Source organism: Hypanus sabinus, chromosome 21 (assembly GCF_030144855.1).
Source record: "Hypanus sabinus isolate sHypSab1 chromosome 21, sHypSab1.hap1, whole genome shotgun sequence".
Taxonomy (NCBI): domain Eukaryota; kingdom Metazoa; phylum Chordata; class Chondrichthyes; order Myliobatiformes; family Dasyatidae; genus Hypanus; species Hypanus sabinus.
This window is the reverse complement of record NC_082726.1, coordinates 27,930,468-27,953,098: the sequence shown is the minus strand read 5'-3', so window position 1 is coordinate 27,953,098 and position 22,631 is coordinate 27,930,468. Positions and strand designations below refer to the sequence as shown.

At 40.3% G+C, this 22,631-nt stretch overlaps 1 protein-coding gene across 39 annotated transcripts in view; it reads left to right on the top strand.

Moving 5' to 3' along the window:
- The window catches only part of LOC132379214 (CUGBP Elav-like family member 4), an 816,081-nt gene that overhangs the window by 552,812 nt on the left and 240,638 nt on the right, over positions 1-22,631 (top strand). Inside the window, exon 4 of one of the 39 annotated variants that reach the window (XM_059946894.1) lies at positions 14,814-14,819. The exons of the other annotated variants lie outside the window; for them this stretch is intronic. Coding sequence (XP_059802877.1) covers positions 14,814-14,819 — 6 coding nt within the window. The remainder of the gene's footprint in view (positions 1-14,813; positions 14,820-22,631) is intronic. 39 annotated transcript variants of the gene reach the window in all.

The window sequence follows — 22,631 nt, the reverse complement described above, 5'->3', positions numbered from 1 at the left end:
AACATTCTTTATTCATTTCCATAGATGCTGCCTGACCTACTGAGATCCTTCAACAATTTGTGTATGTGCATGTGTATATGTATGTGTGAGAGAGAGAGAGAGAGAGAGAGAGAGAGAGAGAGTGTGTGTGCGCGCGTGTGTGTGTTCCTCCAGCAATTGACATTTCTAATTCTGACTGTTGGCTATATGCATGTCTCTCATAATCTGATAAACCTCTATCAGTCTTCCCACAGCCTCTGATGCTCCAGAGAAAACAACCCAAGTTTGCCCAACCTCCCATTATATCTCGTGCCCTCTAATCCAGGCAGCATCCTAGAAAGTGTCTTCTGTACCATTTCCAAAGCCTTCGCTCGCTGGCTCATATTTATCCTTCATTCAGTATCATTAAAAATCAGATTATTTGGTCATTATCACTTTGCTGCTCATGGGAGCTTTCTGTGCGCTGATTGTATTTACAACATTGCAAGATGACCATTGGGAGCAATGTAGGAAACACAATTAGTGCACAGCACAACTCTTCATTCCCCTATAGTCCCAAAATCAATTCAGTCCTTGAATCCACTTAACAGCTCCATTCACAGCTCTCAAGAGCCGAGAACTCCAAAGACTCACAAAGTGCTGGGTATTCTGCCAGGGACATGAAAAACGCAAATCTCTTCTTAATTCATTTTCCAAAGGGAATCCAAAATATGCTGTCAACAATCAGAGCTAATCGGCTTCATAGAATGAGAATCTCATTCCTGCATCAACATTCACCTCTTGTTTTTTTTCATGACATAGAACCCAGAATAGTGAGTGGCATGGTAGCATACAGGTTAGATAACGTTCTGCAGTGCCAGTGATTGCCGTTCAATTCCTACTGCTGTCTGTTAGCAGTTTCTACATTCTCCCCATGACCGTGTGGGTTTCTTCAGGGTGCTCCACTTTTCTCCCACATTGCAAAGACTTACAGGATTAGTAAATTGTCAGTATGCTGTGTTGGCGTCGGAGCATCTCACTTGCAAGATGCCGCACCGTATTGTTCATTGACCCAAATGATGCATTTCTCTGTATGGGATAAAGACCTATCCTATCTATCCTGTCTATGCCTCTCATCATTTTATATACTTCCATAAGGTGTCCCCTCTGCATCCCATGCTCCAGCAAAGGCAGCTTCATTTAATCTTAGCAACACATGCAAAATGTTGGAGGGACTCAGCAGGCCAGGCAGTATCTATAGAAAAGAGTGCAGTTGACGTTTCGGGCTGAGACCCTTCAGCAGAACTGGAGAAAATAAGATGAGGGGAGGGGAGGGAGAATCACAAGTTGATAGGTGATATTGGGAGGAGGATGGGTGAAGCAAAGAGCAGGGATATTAATTGGTGAAAGAAATACGGGGCTGGAGAAGGAGGAATCTAACAGGCGAGGATAGAAGGCCATGGAAGGAAGAAAAGGGGAGAGGAGCACCAGAGGGTCATGATGGACAGGCAAGGAGACAAGGTGAGAGAGGGGGAAGGAGATGGTGATGATGAAGGGGGTGGGGCAGCCATTACTAGAAGTTTGAGAAATCAGTGTTCATTATATCACATACCCTCTAATCCTGGTGAACCTCTCTGTATCTTACCCGAAGCCTCCATACCCTTCCTGTAATGGGGCACACAGAACTGCATACAATACTCCAAATGTGGCTGAACCAAAATCTTACAAAACTGTACCATGACTTCCTGATTCTGATATTGAATGCCCTGACCAATAAGGCAAATCTCCCATATTTCTGCACCACCCTACCCACACTTTATTATGTATTAATTAATTCAATTGAGATGCAGCACGAAATAGACCCTTCCAGCCCTTCAAGCTGCCTCGTCCAACAACCCCTGATTTAACCCTAGCCTAGTCATGGGACAATTTACAATAACCAGTTAACCTACCAATCGGTATGTATTTGGACTGTAGGAGGAAATCAGAGCACCTGGAGGAAACCCGTGCGGACATGGGGAGAACATACAAACTCCTTACAGACAGTAACAGGAAATGAACCCGAACTGCTGTTGCTATAAACGTTGTGCTAACAACCCTGCAACTGTGCTGCCAAATATGTGTGGCTACTTTCACGAAGCTATGGATTTAGGCCACAAGATCCCTCTGTGCATCGTACTTGTTAATATCCTGCCATTTTCTGTGTACACTTTCCTCACATTTGACGTCCAAAGTGCAAAGTGTCCAACTTGCCCAGTTCAAATTCCATCTGCCATTTCACCACCTATATCTGTAACTGATCTATGTTATTGGGAAAGTATATAGAATGAGGGCATTTAGCCCACTGATGCTAGCTCAGAGGGCAATCTCACTCTGACACTAATTTTCTCTCTAATCTCTTTCCCCCCGCATTCGCATCAGCTTTCCTCTGCACCCTGCACCCCAATTTTACCACTCAGGTACTCTACTTACTGGTGCCAATTTATATTGTCTTATTAACTTACCAACCCACACCCCTCAATGATGTGGAAGGAAACTAGACTATCTGTTGGCATCAGAGCTGACTTGAAAAAGATGTACAAGATGATAAGAGGCATAGGTCGAGTGGATAGATGGAGACAGTTTCCCAGGGTAGAAATGGCTAATCCTAAGGAGACGTAATTTTAAGGTGATTGGAGAAAAGTATAGGGAGAATGTCAGAGATAAATTTTTAGTACAGAGTGATGAGTGTGTGGAACTAGGGGAGTTGGTGGAGGCAGATACATTGGGGGAATTTAAGAAACTCTTAGATGGGCATGTGAATGATAGCAAAATGTGGAAGGGAATGGTTATATTGATCTTAGAGTAGGTTAAAATATCAGCACAGCATTGTGGAGTGGAGGGCCCATATGTGTTCTATATTCTAAGTTCTATAATTTGGAGGAACCCTCATAATCATAGTGTGGCGAACTATGTGCCTGTCTGGACACGCCCCCTGCTGACTGCTCGTGGCTTCTCCCACAGGCCCCTGTATAAAGGCGATCTGAGGCCTGACGCTCGGCCTCAGTCTCCAGGACATAGTATGATGGACACTCACTCCTGGTTCCTTCTTCCAGTCAATAAAAGCCGATATCTCGCCTTATGTCTCAGTGTGAGTTATTGATGGTGCATCACATAGAGGGAACAACATCCACGCAGAAAACAGCACAGGTCAGGATTGACCTGTGTCTCGGGACCTGTGAGACAGCAGTTCCATTGGCTGCGCCACTGTGCTACCCAGAGAGAGAGCCATTGAGCCAAACAGCATGGAGACTGGCCCTTCAGCCACTGTGTCTCTGCCGACAATCAACTATCCATTTACTCTCTCCCTGCACTCCTCCCGTTTTAGGATCAGAAACAAAAAATGTAGTGAAATTTGTTGTTTTGGGGCTGCAGTGCAGTCCAATACATAAAATATGATGTAATTTGCAATAAAAATATGCAGTATTTAAAAATTAAACAAATTGTGCAAAAAGAGAGCAAGAGTAGTGAGATGGTGTTCATGGGTTCATTGTCTGTTCTGAAATCTGACAGTGGAGGGGAAGAAGCTGTTCCTAAAATGCTCAGTATGATCCTCCCCACGTTTCCATCAACCGTCGAGGAGTGATTTCTGCTCACCTACACACTGGGGGTAATCGGCAGTGGCCAATTAAGCTACATCTCATGCATTTGAGATGTGGGAGGAAACCAGAGCAACCGGAGGAAATTCTTGCAGTCACATGGAGAATTGTGCACACAGACGGCACCTGAGGGCAAGATTGAACCCTGGTCTCTAGTCCTGTGAGGCAGCAGTTCTATTAACCGAGGGCAACTTCAAAATTGAGAGCAGAGAGCAGAGAACATGCAGGAAACAGGCAGTGGAAGAGTTACAGAATGGAAGTTTGATTTGCCTTTGTAGAAGTCCAGCCATAATAGCAGCTGATGGACGTCACACATGGTTGGAAACAATTAATTTAATGACGACCATGCACTTTAGCGGTGAAGAGCTCATTTATTCTCTGTTTTCCCTGCTCATTCCCTTTCACACGAGATTACATGTCTAATCAAGCCTGAAGACACCAACATTAATGCACATTCCGCTTTCAATAGAAACGAGCTCAGAATAAAACAAATTTGATGTCATTGCTTTTCTTAATTTAATATATATTTAAACAGTGTATAAAAACAAATTCATTTCACTTCAACGGCTGAAGAATTCCATTGACTGTCTCTCAGCTTTCCAGCACAGTTCTGTTCCAATTGTGTGACCACGATGTCTGTCCCTGAACTGTGTTTAGAGTGATGTTGGGCCGCAAAGGCTTTGATTCAGTTCCCAGTGGATCAGTTCCATTGAACATGGGTGTCAGCTTGACTTAGCAATGCTTTCAACATTACCTCTAGAGCATGACTACAAGTCCCAACATAAAACTGAAGTCCGTATATACAGGGACACCCCAGATTACAAATGCATCCGACCTACAGATATCTAACTTTAAGCAAATTCTCCCATATCTTTTTAAAGCATTTTCAAGGTAGCAATAATAATAATCATCATCATACACAGGCATAATCAAGTGGAAAACATCATTCATCAAAATCTTGCTTTAAATTACAAACTCATAAATTAAATCACACTTAACTATAAATATAAGCCTGATCCAGTTTTAGAGTCAGAATACCACAACTTATATTATGACCAATCAGTTTTTACAGAAAGGACAATCCAGAATAAACAAGCAGGAACAACTTAGTTAATAGATATAGCCATTCTAAAACAAACTTAACTCACAGAAATTAGTAAGTGAAAAACCCCAGAAATATACTGAATTAAAGGAGGAAATTGAAAGACTATGGAACATGAATAGGGTATACATTGTCCCGATAGTAATGTCTACAACTGGTGTCATCCCAAAGGCACTACACAGTAGCATTAAACAATTTTTTAAATTAATTTTTTAGGAGTTTCTACAATACAACTACAAAAAAAATCAACAAAATGGAGATTAATACAGTGCAAAAAAACGTGTCTAATATATAATTCATAACAATAAGGAAAAAGCACCCAAAATAAAATCATATAAAGTTAGTATCCTCCCCACCCTCCCACTACAAAACTCCAGGCCAACCATTACAATATGTAAAGGAAAAATTAATTGGCACATTCGACCCCACAGAGCTGTAAGTATATATTAAAAAATATAATCCCTACCACCAAAACTATAATGTAATTCACATCAAAAAGAACCATAAAACTTACAGAAAAAAAGGTGAAAGTAAGGGATTATGGTAGAAAAAAAAGAATAAACTTAATCTAAAGAGGAGTTATGAAAGTATTCAAGAAAAGGTCCCCACACCTTATGAAACTTTATGTCCCAGTTGAGAAGTGAATAATGAATCTTTTCAAGGTCTAAACAAGACATAATAAAACTAAGCCATTGAGCATGAGTGGGTGGGGTAACATCTCTCCACCTGAGAAGAACTAAGCATCTAGCCAAAAGAGAAGCAAAGGATAGTGTTTGACGTTCAGAAAATATAATGGCCTTCATGGTTTCTCTCTCTCTAATCCTATTTTACACAATCATCTTTTCCTACCTCCTATGCAAGACTCAACATTTCATGATTGGTATAGAAAGGGCGTTAGGTGTTTTGAAGATCTTTTCATAGATAACTTTTGCAACTTTTCAACAACTGTCTGTAAAGTTTAACCCACCTAATACTCATTTCTTTAGATACCTTCAACTTAGATATTTCATTAATCCTTTAATAACAAATTTTCCTGAGCATTAAACAATTAAGGCTACACAGTAATATCTGTGTAAGTCTTCAGACTATTAAACACCACTAGAATAGTCTGAGTTCCTAGCAATTGAGAAACAAGTGTGTTTGGCTATGCTCATACCTCCAGTTCTTCAAACTCCTATAGAAGACATCCTCACAATCTGAGCAGACTAGATGTCAACAAGGAAGCATTGAGTGCCTGGCTCAGAGTTGGAGACCTCTTCCCAGAAACAGAAGGATTCCTTCTGGCAATGCAGAACCAGGTGGTAACATAAAAAAAGATCAAAAATATGTAATAAAAGACCAATAAATTCAATATGATAAATGCAGAAAATGCCAAGAGAAACCAGAAACAATCCAACACATCACTGGATTCTGCATCAGTTTAACTCAATCTGATTGCTTACACAAGCACAATTCAGAGTTCATCATTCACCAAAATCTTGCTTTAAAATATAAACTCATAAAAGACTCCATACCTTACATAAATACAAGCCTGAACAGTTTTAGAGTCAGAGATCTACAAAATATATTACAACTGAACCATTATTGCAGATAGGACAATCCATAATAACCATTCAGATATAATATTACAGGACAATCTAGCAAGAACAATTTACTTAACAGATAAAGCCATTGCAAATACCCATACTGTAACATCCAGAGATCAAAAGGTGAAAAACACCAGATTTATGCTCAATTAAAAGAGGAGTTTGAAAGACTATGGAACATGAACAAGGTATACATTATCCCAGTAGTAATATCTACAACTTGTATTATCACAAAGTCACTAAAAATAGCATTAAACAATTTGTCTTTCTCAGCAATATTTATGTAAACCTTCAAATAGTCACAACACTAAACACCACTAGAGTCATATGGAAGTTCCTAGCAATTGACAAATAAGCATGCCTGGCTATGGCCATACCTCAGGTCTTACCAGCTTGAAGGTAAGAAAAAATAAAAATATAATAATAATAATAAATAATATATTGTGGTATTCATTAACAATGGGACACATTATATATTCCAGTCCAAATGAAGGAGGGTCACAGCTATCCGTTTCCCTTCACAAATGATGCCTGACATGCAGAGTTCCTCCAGCGTTTTGTCTGTGTGATACTCCAGACTCCAACATTTGTAGTCTCTTCAGTCTGCATTATATATTCCATTAGTTTATTTATGGATAGTGCTAGGGTGAATATTCAATGAAATTAAAGAATTATAACAAAGCTATGTTGTGCAATACAATAAGGGTAACTATAGAAAGCAGACATTTTTACTTGATGAAGAAATCAGCTTCCTCACAGTTCTCGGGGACAGATTCCTTACATAACCCAGGGAATGCTCCTGACAGAGAGAAGTTAATTCAAGAATATAATCTACTGCCTCCCTACCTCCAACAACAGTGATAAAAGTGACACAGTCACAGACTTGCTCTTCAGCCGAGGGATGACACTGTGATTGTTTTATACTGCAGAAGAATGAGAGTTTAAAGTTTGTAATTAAGCTTTTTTTTTATAAATTGCATTGGGCTTTAGTGGGCACACACCTGTAGTATGTGCAGTTTTGAACCTTATAGTTTTGGAAGCATATCTTGCACTTGGTAGCTATGGAGCCAGTCCTTATTTGCTCATTTGGCAAGTTCTTGGGAACATGGAAATCAGAAGTGGAGAAGTCTCTTTGGCTCCCTCAAAACTGTCTTGCCATTCAATATAACCATAATGGTAATATTAAGTATATTGATCCCAGGTGGGAAATTATTTCATTATAGCAGCAACATTTAAAAACACACTTAGCAATAATAATAAATATAACCATGTCAAGACCTTGCTCTTTCTGCTCTTGTGATCCATGTCCTGTGATGTCTTTGTGTCTAAATACCGAGATGCTGTTCTGTGCAAAGGACTTAGGCACACATACGTATATATAACTAGGATGCCTAAGGTATTTGCACAGTACTTTAGTAATTTTATGTATCGCACTGTACTGCTGCAAAATAAACAGATTTCATGATATATGTGAGTGTTGATAAACCCGATTCAGCCTGGTATCACAGGGCTGGGTGTGACTGCACCTGCACCACCCTCAACCCCTGGCACTCCTTCTATGACACCTGTCTCACACCCCTCCCACAGCACCTTACCCTCACCATTCCCAACACCCTTTGCTCATGCTAGATTCACAAATGCACTCTTCACTCCACAATGTCAAATATACTACTGTTCAAATCGCAGCTAAAATGTATGTGCCTAAAACTTTTGCACAGTAAGACCATAAGACATAGGAACAGAATTAGGCCATTCAGCAAAAAACATCAGACCCCCCCCCCTCCACTACCCACCACTCAAACAATAGCAAACCCCCCCAGATATGGCTCCTGCGTGAGGGAAGGCCAACAGCTCTTTGTTTCGGTGTTACAGTCTGCAGCATTGCTCATCTGTATTCCCCTGACTTGAGGACCAGCAGGCACACTCTCGAAAAAGAGAGAGAGGGAAAGAGATCACTGGAGTGCAGAGGCCTCCGACACCTGTGCCCCTGGTCACAATGTTTTGATCTCCGGTGATGCTTCAGTTGGCGCACATTTTCCAAGCTGCTCCTGGAGATCTCGAAACAAGACTGTTCGGCGAGTTCCAAAAGCGGGAACCCACTGCCCCTGAAGAAGGTACTTTGAGTGCAGCTGCAGATCATGGACTCCAACAGGACCCAGCCGCCTTGAAAAGGTAAGAAAGAGATATGAGAATAGGAGATTTAAACTGTTTTGTGGATGAACTGGAAGAACTTGCCCAGGTCTGCAAAAACCTCTGGTGCCATCTTTACCTCCTGCCACTTTGGTATGAAAGAAAAATGGAGTGATATGCAGGAAGGTAGCATTAGAGTATGTTAAAAGGTTAGCAGATTGTGGGCTGAAAGGCCTGTACTTACTGTTTCATGTTCTATGTTGCATGTTCACGACATTCGTGGGGCATTTAGACAGACCTAGGTTACGTGGAGCAGTGCAGATCCGATACAAACAAATAGAATAAGTGAAAATAGGTAAAACGGTCAGTATTGATGTGGTGGGCTGAAGGGCCTGTATGTGTGCTGTGAAGTTCTATGTCTCTATGACTTGTGATTAGCACATTCATCAACGTTTCAGTCTGTCCTTTACTGGTTATTCTGCTAACGTGAAATTGACTCTAGCAATAGGGCAGCTGGCCATCACAAAGTATTGGTTGAAATCTTCCAGCTAATCCAAGGAGATGGTAAAATAACTGGACAGCGTGTCAGGTTTGTAACAAGCCTTGCCAGGTTTGGAAATGAGGCTATTACTATTCTTCTGTCCTCTCCGAATGTAGTGTGCCTCCACTCGGAATAACAATTCCATCTTATAATTAGATGGAAAGCAATGGAATTTCTCTTAAAAATTGTGCAAATGTTTTACAAGGGAAAAGAATACACATTTGATCACTGGGTCTTAATAGATCTGACCTCAATCTCTTTGTTCCACTCGGTATTAAATGATGGCTCCCTTCTTGATAATGTCTGATAGAAAGGTTTTGTTATCTAAACAGCATCTGTTTGTTTCCCTCACCCGCCAGGATCTGGCGAGCTGTCTCCTGTCTAATGTCAAATACATCCAATTACTCTTTCAATAAATAGATACCCTGTCCAGGTCACCAGCTCATTCTTTTCTACCAGATTGGATCACAGCTAGCTCTGAATTCCCTTGGTGAGAGGGGTATTGAACCATACTTTGCTGCTGATTCCCTCTTATTTGCGATCTTCCACCTATACTGGAGTGTGTGTGTGTGTGTGTGTGTGTGTGTGTGTGTGTGTGTGTGTGTGTGTGTGTGTGTGTGTGTCTGTGTCTGTGTCTCTGTGTGTGTGTGTGTGTCTGTGTGTATGTGTGTGTGTATGTGTGTATGTGTGTGTGTGTGTGTGTGTCTGTGTCTGTGTCTGTGTGTGTGTGTGTGTCTGTGTGTGTGTATGTGTATGTGTGTATGTGTGTGTGTGTGTGTGTGTGTGTGTGTGTGTGTGTGTGTGTGTGTGTGTATGTGTGTGTGTGGTGTTTGCATGCATGTATATTTGGGGGACAGTATGTTTGTGTGGCTGCATATATAGGGGTTATGTGTACATACATACACTTGTAAGTGCCCAATCATATGTGTATTTAAATGTGCACGTGTGTGAGAAATGTATGCATCTGCATGTCTATACATGTGGAATGGTGGCAAGCATATATGCACAGTTGTTTCTATTGTAAATGTATTTGAATGTACATGTGTTTGTGTGTGAGTGTTGAACATGCCTTTATGCATACCTGTGTCTGTGTTCCTGTTTTTGCAGAGTTGTGTCTGTATATATGTGTGCATGTGTGTGTTTGTATTTGTGTCTCTATACTTACAGGTATATATCTCAATGTATACATCTCCATATATGTTTGTGTCTCTATATATAGTGAACATATATTTGTTTCTGTCTGTGTGCATGTGCGTTTGTATGTAATGTGGAGAAAGTGAAGTCTGAGAATCAGAAAGAAGGAACAGGAAATTTTAAAGGCAAAATGAAGGAGAACTCAAGGCCTTGTTCACTCCCCCTCTCCATCTCCATCCTGATGTCTGCCTTTTCCCTGACCTTTTACCCTTTCAGCTTTAAATTACCTTGAGATGGAATGTGCAGCCAGAAGAACTGCGGAATCTGATACAATCACTACTCTTAGGTCGGCACGTGGATGACTGAAAATTGGAAGGCAATGCAAGAGGGAGGGGAGGCATTAGATTGATCTTGCACTAGGTTAAAATGTCTGCACAAAGTTGTGGGCTGAAAGGTTCGTACTGTGCTGTACTGTTCTATATTCACTACATTTAATGATGGGAGTCTCAGGTGGGAGTAATTGGCTAAGTAATGTGCTTTGATCTTTTGTGGAGCACTCCACATATGCTGCATCCATTGCAAGTATCTATTTTGATGCATCTGATGCCAAACCATAGAAATGGCCAAGAAAAGCAGGGCCTGGGCTTTAGATTTGGGAAGGTGTGGTAAAGTAGCTACTTGTATGTTTCCACACAGGACAGCCCCAAGCTGGGAGTCAGAAGGAAGATTCAGGAAACTCTGGAAGTGCCAACATTTTGCTGCTTGTTAACAGAGCAGAAGTTTAAATGCAAGCTTCCTATAAAAGTCAGGCAGTAACAATTCACTATGGCTGCCATGGTGGAGAGACAAGCTGCAGGAATGAGAACCCCACACACTGGCAAATATTGAAGAAATATCAAAATCACACAACTCAAGTCAACATAAAAGCTAGACCTACAGAAATACTATACTTTCATTCAGACATTAATTTAGACAGCACATTACACATACTTGCATGCATATTGGGAAGCAGGTGCAGGAGCCTTAAGTCTCACAACACCAAGTTCAGGAACAGTCAACCATCGGGCACCTGAACCAGCGTGGACAACTTCACTCACCTCTGAACTGATTCCACAACCTATGGATTCACTTTCAAGGTCTCTACAATTCATGTTCTCAATATTATTTATTTGTTGAAAAATTTATTATTTGTTTATTTAGTATTTGCATAGTTTGTCTTTTTTTTGGTGTTTTATGTCAGTCCCTGTGAATGTTTTTTTCTTTGATCTATTTTATTTCTAGTTCTGCTGTGAATCTCTCTGAGAAAATGAATCTCCGGGTAGTAAATGGTGACATAAACGTATTTCGATAATAAATTAACTTTGAATTTAAATGTTGAACTTTCTGGTACATACACAGATGAGTGCACATACACAGGGACTCACAATGCACTTTTGCACACATATAAACACAAATGCAAAATACATACACATATTTGTGTGCATAGGTACATCCCTCCCAGACACAAACACACAAATGTACACAACTTACTTGTAAAGCAATGAAAATAAATAAAACTATGATGTATAATTTTACTGAAAACTATCCTGGTATTCTTTTAGTTTTTTTCTCTGTTATTCACATTCTAAAAACACTAGTGCTTGTGAGATATACCCTTATACAGAGTCATAGATGATACAGCACAAAAGCAGGCTCTTTGGCACATTGAGTCTTTGTTGACAATCTAGCACTCATTTACACTAATCCTGTGTTAATCCACTGTTTATTCTCTCCACACTCTCACCAAGAGGGCAATATTACAATAGTCTTGGGGGATCAAAATGTAGGTCTATTGGAAAAATCAAGTTGGTGTTTTAGACAATAGACAATAGACAATAGGTGCAGAAGTAGACCATTCGGCCCCTCGAGTCTGCACCGCCATTCTGAGATCATGGCTGATCATTCACTATCAATACCCAGTCCCTGCCTTGTCCCCATATCCCTTGATTCCCCTATCCATCAGATATCTATCTAGCTCCTTCTTGAAAGCATCCAGAGAATTGGCCTCCACCATCTTCTGAGGCAGTGCATTCCACACCTCAACAACTCTCTGGGAGAAGAAGTTCTTCCTCAACTCTGTTTTAAATAACTGACCTCTTATTCTCAATCCATGCCCTCTGGTACTGGACTCTCCCAACATCTGGAACATATTTCCTGCCTCAATCCTATCAAATCCTTTAATTATCTTAAACGTTTCAATCAGATCCCCTCTCAAACTCCTCAATTCCAGTGTGTACAAGCCCAATCTCTCCAATCTCTTTGCGTAAGGCAGCCCTGCCATCCCAGGAATCAACCTAGTGAATCTACGCTGCACTTCCTCAATTGCCAGAATGTCCTTCCTCAAACCTGGAGACCAAAACTGTACACAATATTCCAGGTGTGGTCTCACCAGGGCCCTGTACAAATGCAAAAGGACATCCTTGCTCTTGTACTCAATAGTAGGGGGAATTTTCAGTAGGGGGAATTTCTAGAGTACATATGAAATGGCTTTTTAGAGCAGCTCATGCTTGATCCCACTAGTGGATCAGCTGTTCTGGGTTGGGTGTTGTACAATGAACCAGAATTGCTCAGAGAGCTTAAGGTAAAAGAACCCTTATGGGCAAGTGATCATAATATGATTGAGTTCACCCTGAAATTTGAGAAGGAGAATCTAAAGTCAGATATCAGTATTATAGCGAAGCAAAGGGAATTACAGAGGCCTGAGAAAGGAATTGGCCAGAATTGATTGGAAAAGAACGCTGGCAGGGATGAGGGCAGAGCAACAATCACTGGAATTTCTGGAAGAAATTTGGAAGGCACAGGATAGATACTTCCCATAGAAGAAGAAGGATTCTAAAGGAAAGATGACACAACCGTGGCTAAAAAGAGAAGTCAAAGCCAACATAAAGGCCAAAGGGAGGGCATTAACAGAGCAAAAAATAATGGGCAGTTAGAGGATTGGGAAGCTTTGAAAAACCAACAGAAGGCAACTAAAAAAATCATTAAGAAGGTCGAGATGGAATACGAAAGTAAGCTAACCAATTAAAGAGAATAGAAGAAGTTTCTTCAGATACTTGAAGTATAAGAGAGAAGCAAGAGTGGATATTGGACTGCAGGAACATGATGCTGAGAAGGTAGTAATGGGGACAAGGAAATGGCTGATGAACTAAATAAATATTTTGCATCAGTTTTCATGGTGGAAGGCACTAGCAGTATGGTGGAAGTTCCAGGTGTCAGGGGTCATGAAGTGTGTGAAGTTACCATGACTAGAGAGAATATTCTTGGGAAACTGAAAGCTCTGAAGGTAGATAAGTTACTTGGACCAGATGGTGTACACCCCAGGGTCCTGAAAGATGCGGCTGAAGAGATTCTGGAAGCATTAGTAATGATCTTTCAAAAATTACTAGATTCTGGAATGGTTCCAAAAGACTGGAAAATTGCAAATGTCACTCCAGTCTTCAAGAAGGAAGAGAAACAGAGGAAAGGAAACTGAAGGCCATTTAGTCTGACTTCAGTGGTTGGGAAGATGGTGGAGTTGATTATCAAGGATGAAGTCTCAGGATACTTGGTGGCACGTTACAAGATAGGCCGTAATCAGCATAGTTTCCTCAAGGGAAAATATTGTCTGACAAATCTGTTGGAATTCTTTGAAGAAACAACAAGCAGGATAGACGAAGAAGAATTGGTTAATGTGTACTTGGATTTTTAGAAGGCTTTTGATAAGGTGCCATACATGAGGCTGTTTCACAAGTTATGAGCCCATGGTATTACATGAGAGATTCTAGCATGAACAAAGCAATGGTTGATTGGCAGGAGGCAAAGAGTGGGAAATAAAGGGAGGTTGGCTGCAGGTGACTAGAGGTGTTTTACAGGGGTCCCTGTTGGGACTGATTCTTTTTACATTATATGTCAATGATTTGGATAATAGAATTGATGGCTTTGTTGCAAAGTTTGTAGATGATATGAAGATAGGTGGAGGGACAGGTAGTTTTATAGAAGTAGAAAGGCTACAGAAGGACTAAGACTAGAAAAATGGGCAAAGAAATGGCAGATGAAGTACAGTGTCAGGAAGTGTATGGTTATGCACTTTAGTAGAAGAAATTAAAAGGTTGACTATTTTCTAAAACAAGAGAAAATACAAAAAACGGAGGCACAGAGGGACTTGGGAGTCCTTGTGCAGGATTCCCTAAAGGTTAATTTGTAGGTTAACTCTGTGGTGAGGAGGACAATTGTGATGCTAACATTCATTTCAAGAGGACTAGAATACAAAAGCAAATATGTCTTGTTGAGGCTTCATAAAGCACGGGTGAGGCCTCACTAAGAATATTATGAGCAGTTTTGGGCCCCTTAACTTAGAAACGATGTTCTGAAAATGAAGGCAGTTCACAAAAATGAAAATGATTCCATGATTGAATGGTTGTCATATGAAGTGTTTTATAGCTCTGGTCCTACATTCACTAGAATTCAGAAGAATGAGGGTTGACCTGATTGAATCCTATTAAATGGTGAAAGGTCTTGGCAGAGTGGACATAGAGAGGATGTTTCCTTTGGTGGGAGAATATAAGACCAGTGGACACCATCTCAAAATGGAGTAGTGTCCTTTTAGAATGGAGGTGAGAATGAATATTTTTTAACCAAACAGTGGTGAATCTGTGGAATTCTTTGCAACAAGCAGCTGTGAGGTCAAGTTTTTCTGTATATTTAAGGCAGAGGTTGATAGATTCTTGATTGGTCATGGCATGAAGGGATGCAGGGAGAAGGCAGGAGATTTGGGACTGAAAGGAAAATTGGATCATCCATGATGAAGTGGCAGCACAGACTCGATGGGCCAAATGGCCTAATTCTGCTGCTATATCTTATTGTCTTAAATGTCTCCAGATTCTACCACTCATCTGCACACTAGGAACAATTTACCGAGGGTAATTAACCTACTAAACTATGTGCTTTTGGGATGTGGGAATAAACCAGAGCACCCAGAAAAAATCTATGCTGTCACAGGAAGAGTGTGAAAATTCCACACAGATGTCAATGGAGGTTAGGACTGAATCTATGTCATTGGATTCATGAGCCAGTGGCTCTACCAGCTGAACCACTTTGGCGCCTCTATTTCGAGGAAGAAACACCTTTCATTGTGCAGACATGATTGTCCCTGGTATAAATGCTGCTGGACTTGTTACTGCCGGTCGTGTCATCACAGATGCCAATGGCATGAGTGTCTCAACAGCTAGTTGCTGACAAAAGCACTCTGAGTTATTTAGAGAACTCTGCAAACTTTAATCAGCTTTATGAGCATCAAAAATTGCCTGCAAAGTTCCCCTTCAAGTAGTGAAGCACTCCTAATTCTACAACGAATGTTAAACACTGGTCAAAGGTTGCACCGAAAGTTTCTAATTGATGCTAGAAGAGGAACAAACTTGTGTTACATGACATGATGTGTTCAATTGAGCTGCTGATTTACAGAACATCACTGACATGTTAGTTAACCCGAATAGTGTATTGATGTCCCTGAGCTAGTTGCTCAATGGGCACATTTCACCTGGAAATTATCATTGGGTTGAACTTACTCCAGACTAAATTGCTTTTATACATGATTGATGCATTGAATGACAATTTGACCATGTTCTTGCCTAATATTTCTAATACATGGTTGTGAGGAAGAAAATAAATACAGGATAAGAACAGAAGAAAATAGCGGTCTGCAGCTAATGGTTATGTTAGTATTCAGCCTGACATTGTGCTGGTGATCGTAATTTGATAGAGAAAAAAATGATTGGTTTGTGATACTACCTGTTCTTGCTGGTGCATTGAGAGATTGTCTCATTTAAAGTCTCTCCAATTTACTGTGATTGCTGCATGACATGTAGTTCTCTCTCTCTATCTGCCTCAACTCTTGCTCTTGTCTCTCTCTTGTCTATGCCTCTGTCTTCATCTGAATCTCTCTACACACTCTCTTTCACTCACTCTCCCTCATTGTCCTTCACTATTTTCCACTTTCCCCACTTCTCCTCTCACCCCTCTCTACCCCTTTTTCTGATTCCCCTCTCTCCCACTCTCCCACACATTTTCTCTCCCTCCGTCTCTCCCTCTCTTTTCCCTATTCTTCTTCTCACCCTCCCCTCTCTCTTTGCCACAGCTCTATATCTTTTCCCTTCTCCACCACCTGTAGCTTCTCTCTTCTCTTTCTCTCTTCCCCATTACTCTTTCGCCACCACACTCTCTCTCTCGCAACCACTCTCTCTTTAGCCATTTTTCTTTTCTCTTCTCTCTTTCTTCTTCTACCCTCCTGTTATTCTCTCAATTTCTTTCTTATTCTCTCTCTCATACCAGCAAGGCCTTTCTTTCTGCCATGTTTCCAGTGTTATAACTTACCATCCAGACTAATTGTTTACCAATGCTTTATTCCAGTGCCTTTGCTTCAGAGACAATCCCAGCATTGTAAATGTGACAGCTTGCTAATGGAACGAGGCGTTGCGGCTAGCACTGAGACATTAGCTCTCACTGTTGCCGGCACGGAGAGGCTCCTGAACCTTCACTAGCTGGCACCGGATTGTGTGGCAATACTTGTGGGCTGCCCCCAGCGTACCCTCAGGCGCGCATGCACTCGCATCTGCGTGATGCCCGTGTCTAAGTCTGAGTGTGCACAAGTATATATTTGAATAAAACCTCTGACTAAATGCTGGGCAAAGACAGATTGTTGCATTTGTGGTTACGTTATCAAATTTAGTCAGCCTGTTAACTTGTACTATTGTAGCTGTGTGCAACAGACTCAGCAGGGGCATTTGAAGCAATTTTTACATCAAAGTGTCATTCCATGTTAAAGAAATACAACCTTTGGCTTAGCAGAGATGAGGTCTCCCATGTCCCTTTTCACCAAACCTTGTCTACACACCATCTTGTTTCTTCTTTAGACCATTATCTAAGTTTCCTTTGGTTACATCTGGATTCTCCTTCTGACCATTGGTAATGAGTTCCACATTCCCAGTGCCCTCATAGTAGGTAGAATTCTCCTGAATTATCTTGTCCGTATCTTTGATTTCATGGTCTGAAGTTTGGATTCTTCTTTCCTGACAAACCCTTCATAATTTAGAAAGGCTTTCTCAGGTCACACTGCTTTGCTGAAAAGAGTAACTACACGACCATAAGGAAGTGGAAAAACCAGAAGACGATCCATTATGTAAATCTTTTCTTAAATTTCTAATTGTAGAACCCAGGAGAAGGGAACAGGTTGTAATTTTAAACTCCCTGAAGAAAAATGTTAATTTACCACATTGCTCCATGTAAGAATGTACAGATCATGTCCAACTTGGATTAATTAATCAAACTGTAGGCTGAACATGATTGCTAGACTGCCCTGGCTGATTATTATCATAATATCACTGTCTATCCATAAGAGAGAGGAAGGTGAATAATGTTGATATATAAGTTGTATAATTCTTTAATCTATAATTCTCAGAATTTAATCTATTATTGCCTTCTGACAATAACATACACGCACACGTGCGAAGTCCTCCCCACTATTGAGCATACCTACAAGGAGCACTGCCACAAAAAGCAGCATCCATCATCGAGAACCCCCAGCATCCCTCTTTTTGCTGCTGCCAGTGGGAAGGATGTACAGGAGACTTGGGTCCTACACCATCTGGTTCTGGAAATGTTATTACCCTTCAACCATCAGGCTCCTGAACCAATGTGGAGAACTTTGCTCACCTCAGCTCTGAAATGATTCCACAACCTATCCTTTTCCACATCCTTTTCAAGGATGCTACAATTCATGCTCTCAGTGTTTATTCATTTATTTGTTTGTTGTTTTTTTTTCCTTTTTTGTATTTCATTTCGTCTTCTTTTGTACTTTGGTTGTTTGTCTAACTTTGTATATAGTTTTTTATTGATTTTGTTCTATTTCTTTCTTCTATTGTGAATACCCGCAAGAAAATTAACCTCTGGATAGCATGTGATGACATGCACATCTTTGATAATAAATTGACTTTGAACCTTGAACATACAAAGCATTCATGTTGTATTTTCTCCCATTGTTTAACAGAGGCACCAATTATTTCAGTCAAACTTGCTGACTCCATCATAGATGGTACAATAATGTATCCTCGGTAACACAGAGCAACTGAAGTCATAAATTTATTATGAGGAAGTAGATACAGAATTATGTAAGGTTTACAGATACAGGCAGAATCTAGGAGTGCAGAAAAGGTGGGACTGGAACTTTACCTTTATAGCAGATTTGGAAAAACTAGGAAAAGAGAGTTGTTTATTGAAGATCGTATGGCAGTTGTGCAAAGTGACATAACTACCAGCAAGAAAGAATTATAAGCTGTGTAGAGAGGCAAAAGATAATAAAAGATCATGAATCACATTTATAGAGGTTACTACAGTCAACAGGAGGAAAAAGGGAGGAAAAATGTACAAAACAAGGGGGAATTGAGCAAAAAACATGAATTATTTACTAACTGTAAGAGAACTCAAATACCTAAAGGTTATTATCCAGAATAGATAAATGCATGTGTAAAGGAACAGAGCGGCTATGATGTGAGTAGCCCATCCAAACCAGTCTGTAAAGAAACTTACAATTGGATCTGGCAATGAGGAATAGATCAGAACAGTTAAACAATGATGGAGGAACAAAAAGGCAATAGTGACCATCATATTATGCATGTGAATATCACAGAACCTAAACAAATAGATTTGAGAAAAGGCAATTTTAAGGGTCAAAGAAATGTGATAGAATAACATATTGTTGAACAGCAGCATGGAGCATCAAAGGAATCATTTAAAACAGTGATCAATAAAGAACAGGACAAATGTAAAGCAGGTCTGGGAGCAATTGTTGAAGGAGAAACAGTTATATTATTTCAGTTTTGGACCCTTAATAAGAAATGTTAATTATTGCCCAGTCCAGATGAAGGGTCTTGACCTGAAATGTTGATCATCTATTTCACTTCACAGGTGCCTGAGTTCCTTTTGCAACTCCCTTGTTTACCCCCAGGTTCCAGCATCCATGGTCTTTTGTGCCTCCATGTTAAGTATTTCTCCATCCATGGATGCATCCTGATACACTGAATATTTCTATGACTTTTTAGTTTTGTTTTGTATTTGCATTTCCCTGCATCAGCAGTTTTTTTTTGACATCTTACCCCAGGAAAAACGTGTTTTCCTAAAAAAAAAACTACCAGCAACCCCATTACTGAATCAAGGTAATAGGGAGAATACAGGAAAGTTCAAAGAAGAAAGCAGGTGGTTGGATATTTTGACAAGACAAATTCATGAAGCTTTCCATATATTTTAGGAGTGGCTTGTAGCATGATGGTTAGCACAATCATTTTACAGTGTTAGCGATCACCAATCAGAGTTCGATTTCCACTGCTATCTGTAAGGAGCTTGTGCTTTCTTCCCATCATCACGTAGTATCCTCCGTGTGTTCCAGTTTTCTCACACATTCAAAAGGCATATGGTTCACTATGTAATGGACATGCTATGTTTGTGCCAGAAGCATAACTACACTTGTGGGCTGCCCTCAGCACATCCTCAGATTTGATTTGATGCATATGACTCATTTCACTGCATGTATCGATGTATTGATGCAAATAAAGCAAACGTTTGTCTTTCATCTTTAAATGCGACAAAATTTATAAATTAGGAGAGAAATTTTTTTAAGAAAGCAGAGAGGAACAGTGAGATTAGGTTATCAAGGCATATAAAACAAAACGGTAACATATACCAGCAGAATAATGACAAAGATAGTTCAATAAAGGGAGTGGTCCTTTCATTTAAGAAGGGCTATACTAGCTTTCGAGGCAGCCCTGAAGAGATCCACTGAGGCTATGTCCCAGGATGAAAGGGTTGTCCGATTTTTAACAGCTAAAGAACGTAGATCTATGTTCTTTGGAGCTTTGAAGAATGAGGATGATATTACTGAAACAAATGAGATCATTGGGGAACAATATTTACACTTATGGAAGAATCCCAGACAATAAGACATATTTACAAGATTACAGAGTGGTCACACAAGACCGAGGTGCTTTGAAAATCCTTCTCACAGAGAATGGTGAATCTTTGCAATTCTCTCTTTGGAGGGTAATAGGTGCCGGATCATTGGGAATATGTAAAGGGAAGTATATACATTTTTGAAATGTCAAAAAAATTGAGGACCATGGAAGAGGTGAGGCCTTGGGGAGATCGGCCATGACCATTTTAAATAGTGGTTCAGGCTTGATAGGTTATTTTGCTCTTATGCTCCCATTAGAGAAAGACGGGGGATAAAATTAGAGAAAGCAAGAGTGGAATTGCAGAAATATTAAATGAAATGTTGTTTTAAAAATTATCAAGGAGGCAAATCAGATGATGGATATGATATTTGGAGAATAGAGCTGAAGAACCACATTTAAAATTAAATACACATTTTACTTAAAGGGAATGAAATCTTGAGTCTAGGTGCATATTAAAAGAACATACAAAATGCTGGGGATTCTCTATGGGTCAGGCAGCATCTAATGGGAGAAAAGTTGTTCATCTGTCTTCTGGCACAGTATTTCTTTTAACAAATCATTACTCCTGTGTAATAATAATCTAGTATGTCTTCCCAACACTCTTTTATTATGGAGACCCTAGATACCACAGATGCTAAAATCTAGAGCAACTCACCGAACACTGCAGGAACTCAGACAGCATCTGTGAAAGCAGAGACAGTTTATGTTGCTGTCTAAGATCCTTCATCTGAAACATCAGCTATTGCCCAGACCAGATGAAGAAACTCAAACTGATGAAGGGTCACAGCCTGAAACTTCATCTGTTTATTCCTTTCCTTATTGCCTGACTTGCTGAGTTCTTCCGCTATTTTGGTAATTATGTACTTCTGAAAAGTGAGAGCAAGCTTGTTCACAAGCCCCCACAAAACATCAGCTATCACAGTAAGTGATGTTGATATTGCTAGTAGCACATTTAACAGTGCCTCTGCCGTATCTGCATTACAGTGCCATTGACGTGGGTTCAATCCTGACCTTGGGTGCTGTTCTTTGAGAAGTCTGCATGTTCTTCCTGCTAATCTTCCTTGTTTATTCCACATCCCAAAGACATACTGGGCAGTAGGTTAATTGGCTAATAATCTCAAAGTGTATCACTTATCACTGGTGTGTAACTGCATGATAGAATCTGTGGAGAGTTGGTCTGTATGTGGGGAGAATAAAATGGAATTAATATAAATGGGTGGTTGATGGTCAGTATGAACTTGATGGAGCTATTTCTGTGAATGACTCTGTGAATAAATCAGGATGTTAGAGATAATATCCCTGCACTTCATCAAAATGAAGCTATGGCAACACATTGGGGTTGTTAATGTAAGAAAGTTACAGGAATGAAGATGGAGGTGACTGTCTATATTTCTCCTTCAATGACATCACAACTGCAAGCCACCTGGAAGCAGAGCATCATATCACTTGCCAAATGTCAACAAAGGACTCTTCCCTCATTAAATTTGACGTAGCATGTTAACGTGCCATTACAGTGCCTTCGAAGACAGCTGTACCTTTGAAACTAGAGTGATTTTTACTGCAAATCTCCCCCCAAGCTATAATCATTTTGTGCTGGGTACTGATGATTCAGGTAACTTTGCAACTCTAAGGACCCTGAGTCATCGAGGAACACTGCTTGCAAGACTGCACTTTTTTTTAAGATATCTAATGCGTCTGCTCCTCAGAGAGCAAGCTGGTAATGGCTAGGGTAGAAACAGATTGCAAGGTTCCAACTACTTCTGTATTAAGCATCGTTTTTCAACAGTGAACATTTTACAAGTCTGTTTTGAATGAACGTTTCTTTCCTGTGATTGTCCAAAACATTTTATGCCTTTGAAAATAAAACCACGTCATACTTTTAGTATTTAGAGCAATCTAATGTTATTGAAGCTAAGATTCGCAGCTATTAAACAATGTGTGTAGTTCAAAGAGTCATTGCCTAGGCTTAATGTATCACAACTATTTTAATCTAAAGTCATAGAACTGCAGAATCATAGGGACACAAGAGACCACGAATGCTGAAAATTGAAGCAACAAACAAGGAGCTGTAGGAAGTCAGCAGGTCAGGCAGCAGCTGTAGAGGAAAATGCCTAGCTCTGGCTCTAACCCTCCCCCTTACTTCTTTTTACTAAACCCCCTCTATCCTTTAGGGGCTTGATCAGAAATGCTGACTACCAATTCCCCTCCACAGATGATCCACTGAGTTTCTTCCAACACCTTGTTTGTGGCGGAATCATAGGGTTGTTGTAGCACTGAAAGAAGACAGTCAGCTTTTCAAATTCATGGTGGATGCTGTAGTAGGGTCAATCCTCTCAGCCTCAGCTCTTACCGAATCACACTACTAATTTCCTACCTCAAATGCCACTCCAATTCCTTTCTGAAAGTCCAGATTAACTCTGATCCACCACAGCTGCAGAGGTCACTACTGTTAGATCGTTTTCTCAACATCTCTTTATCTTTTACCCGTCACTTTGACTCTATGACCTCTGTCCCTTGAAACTATCT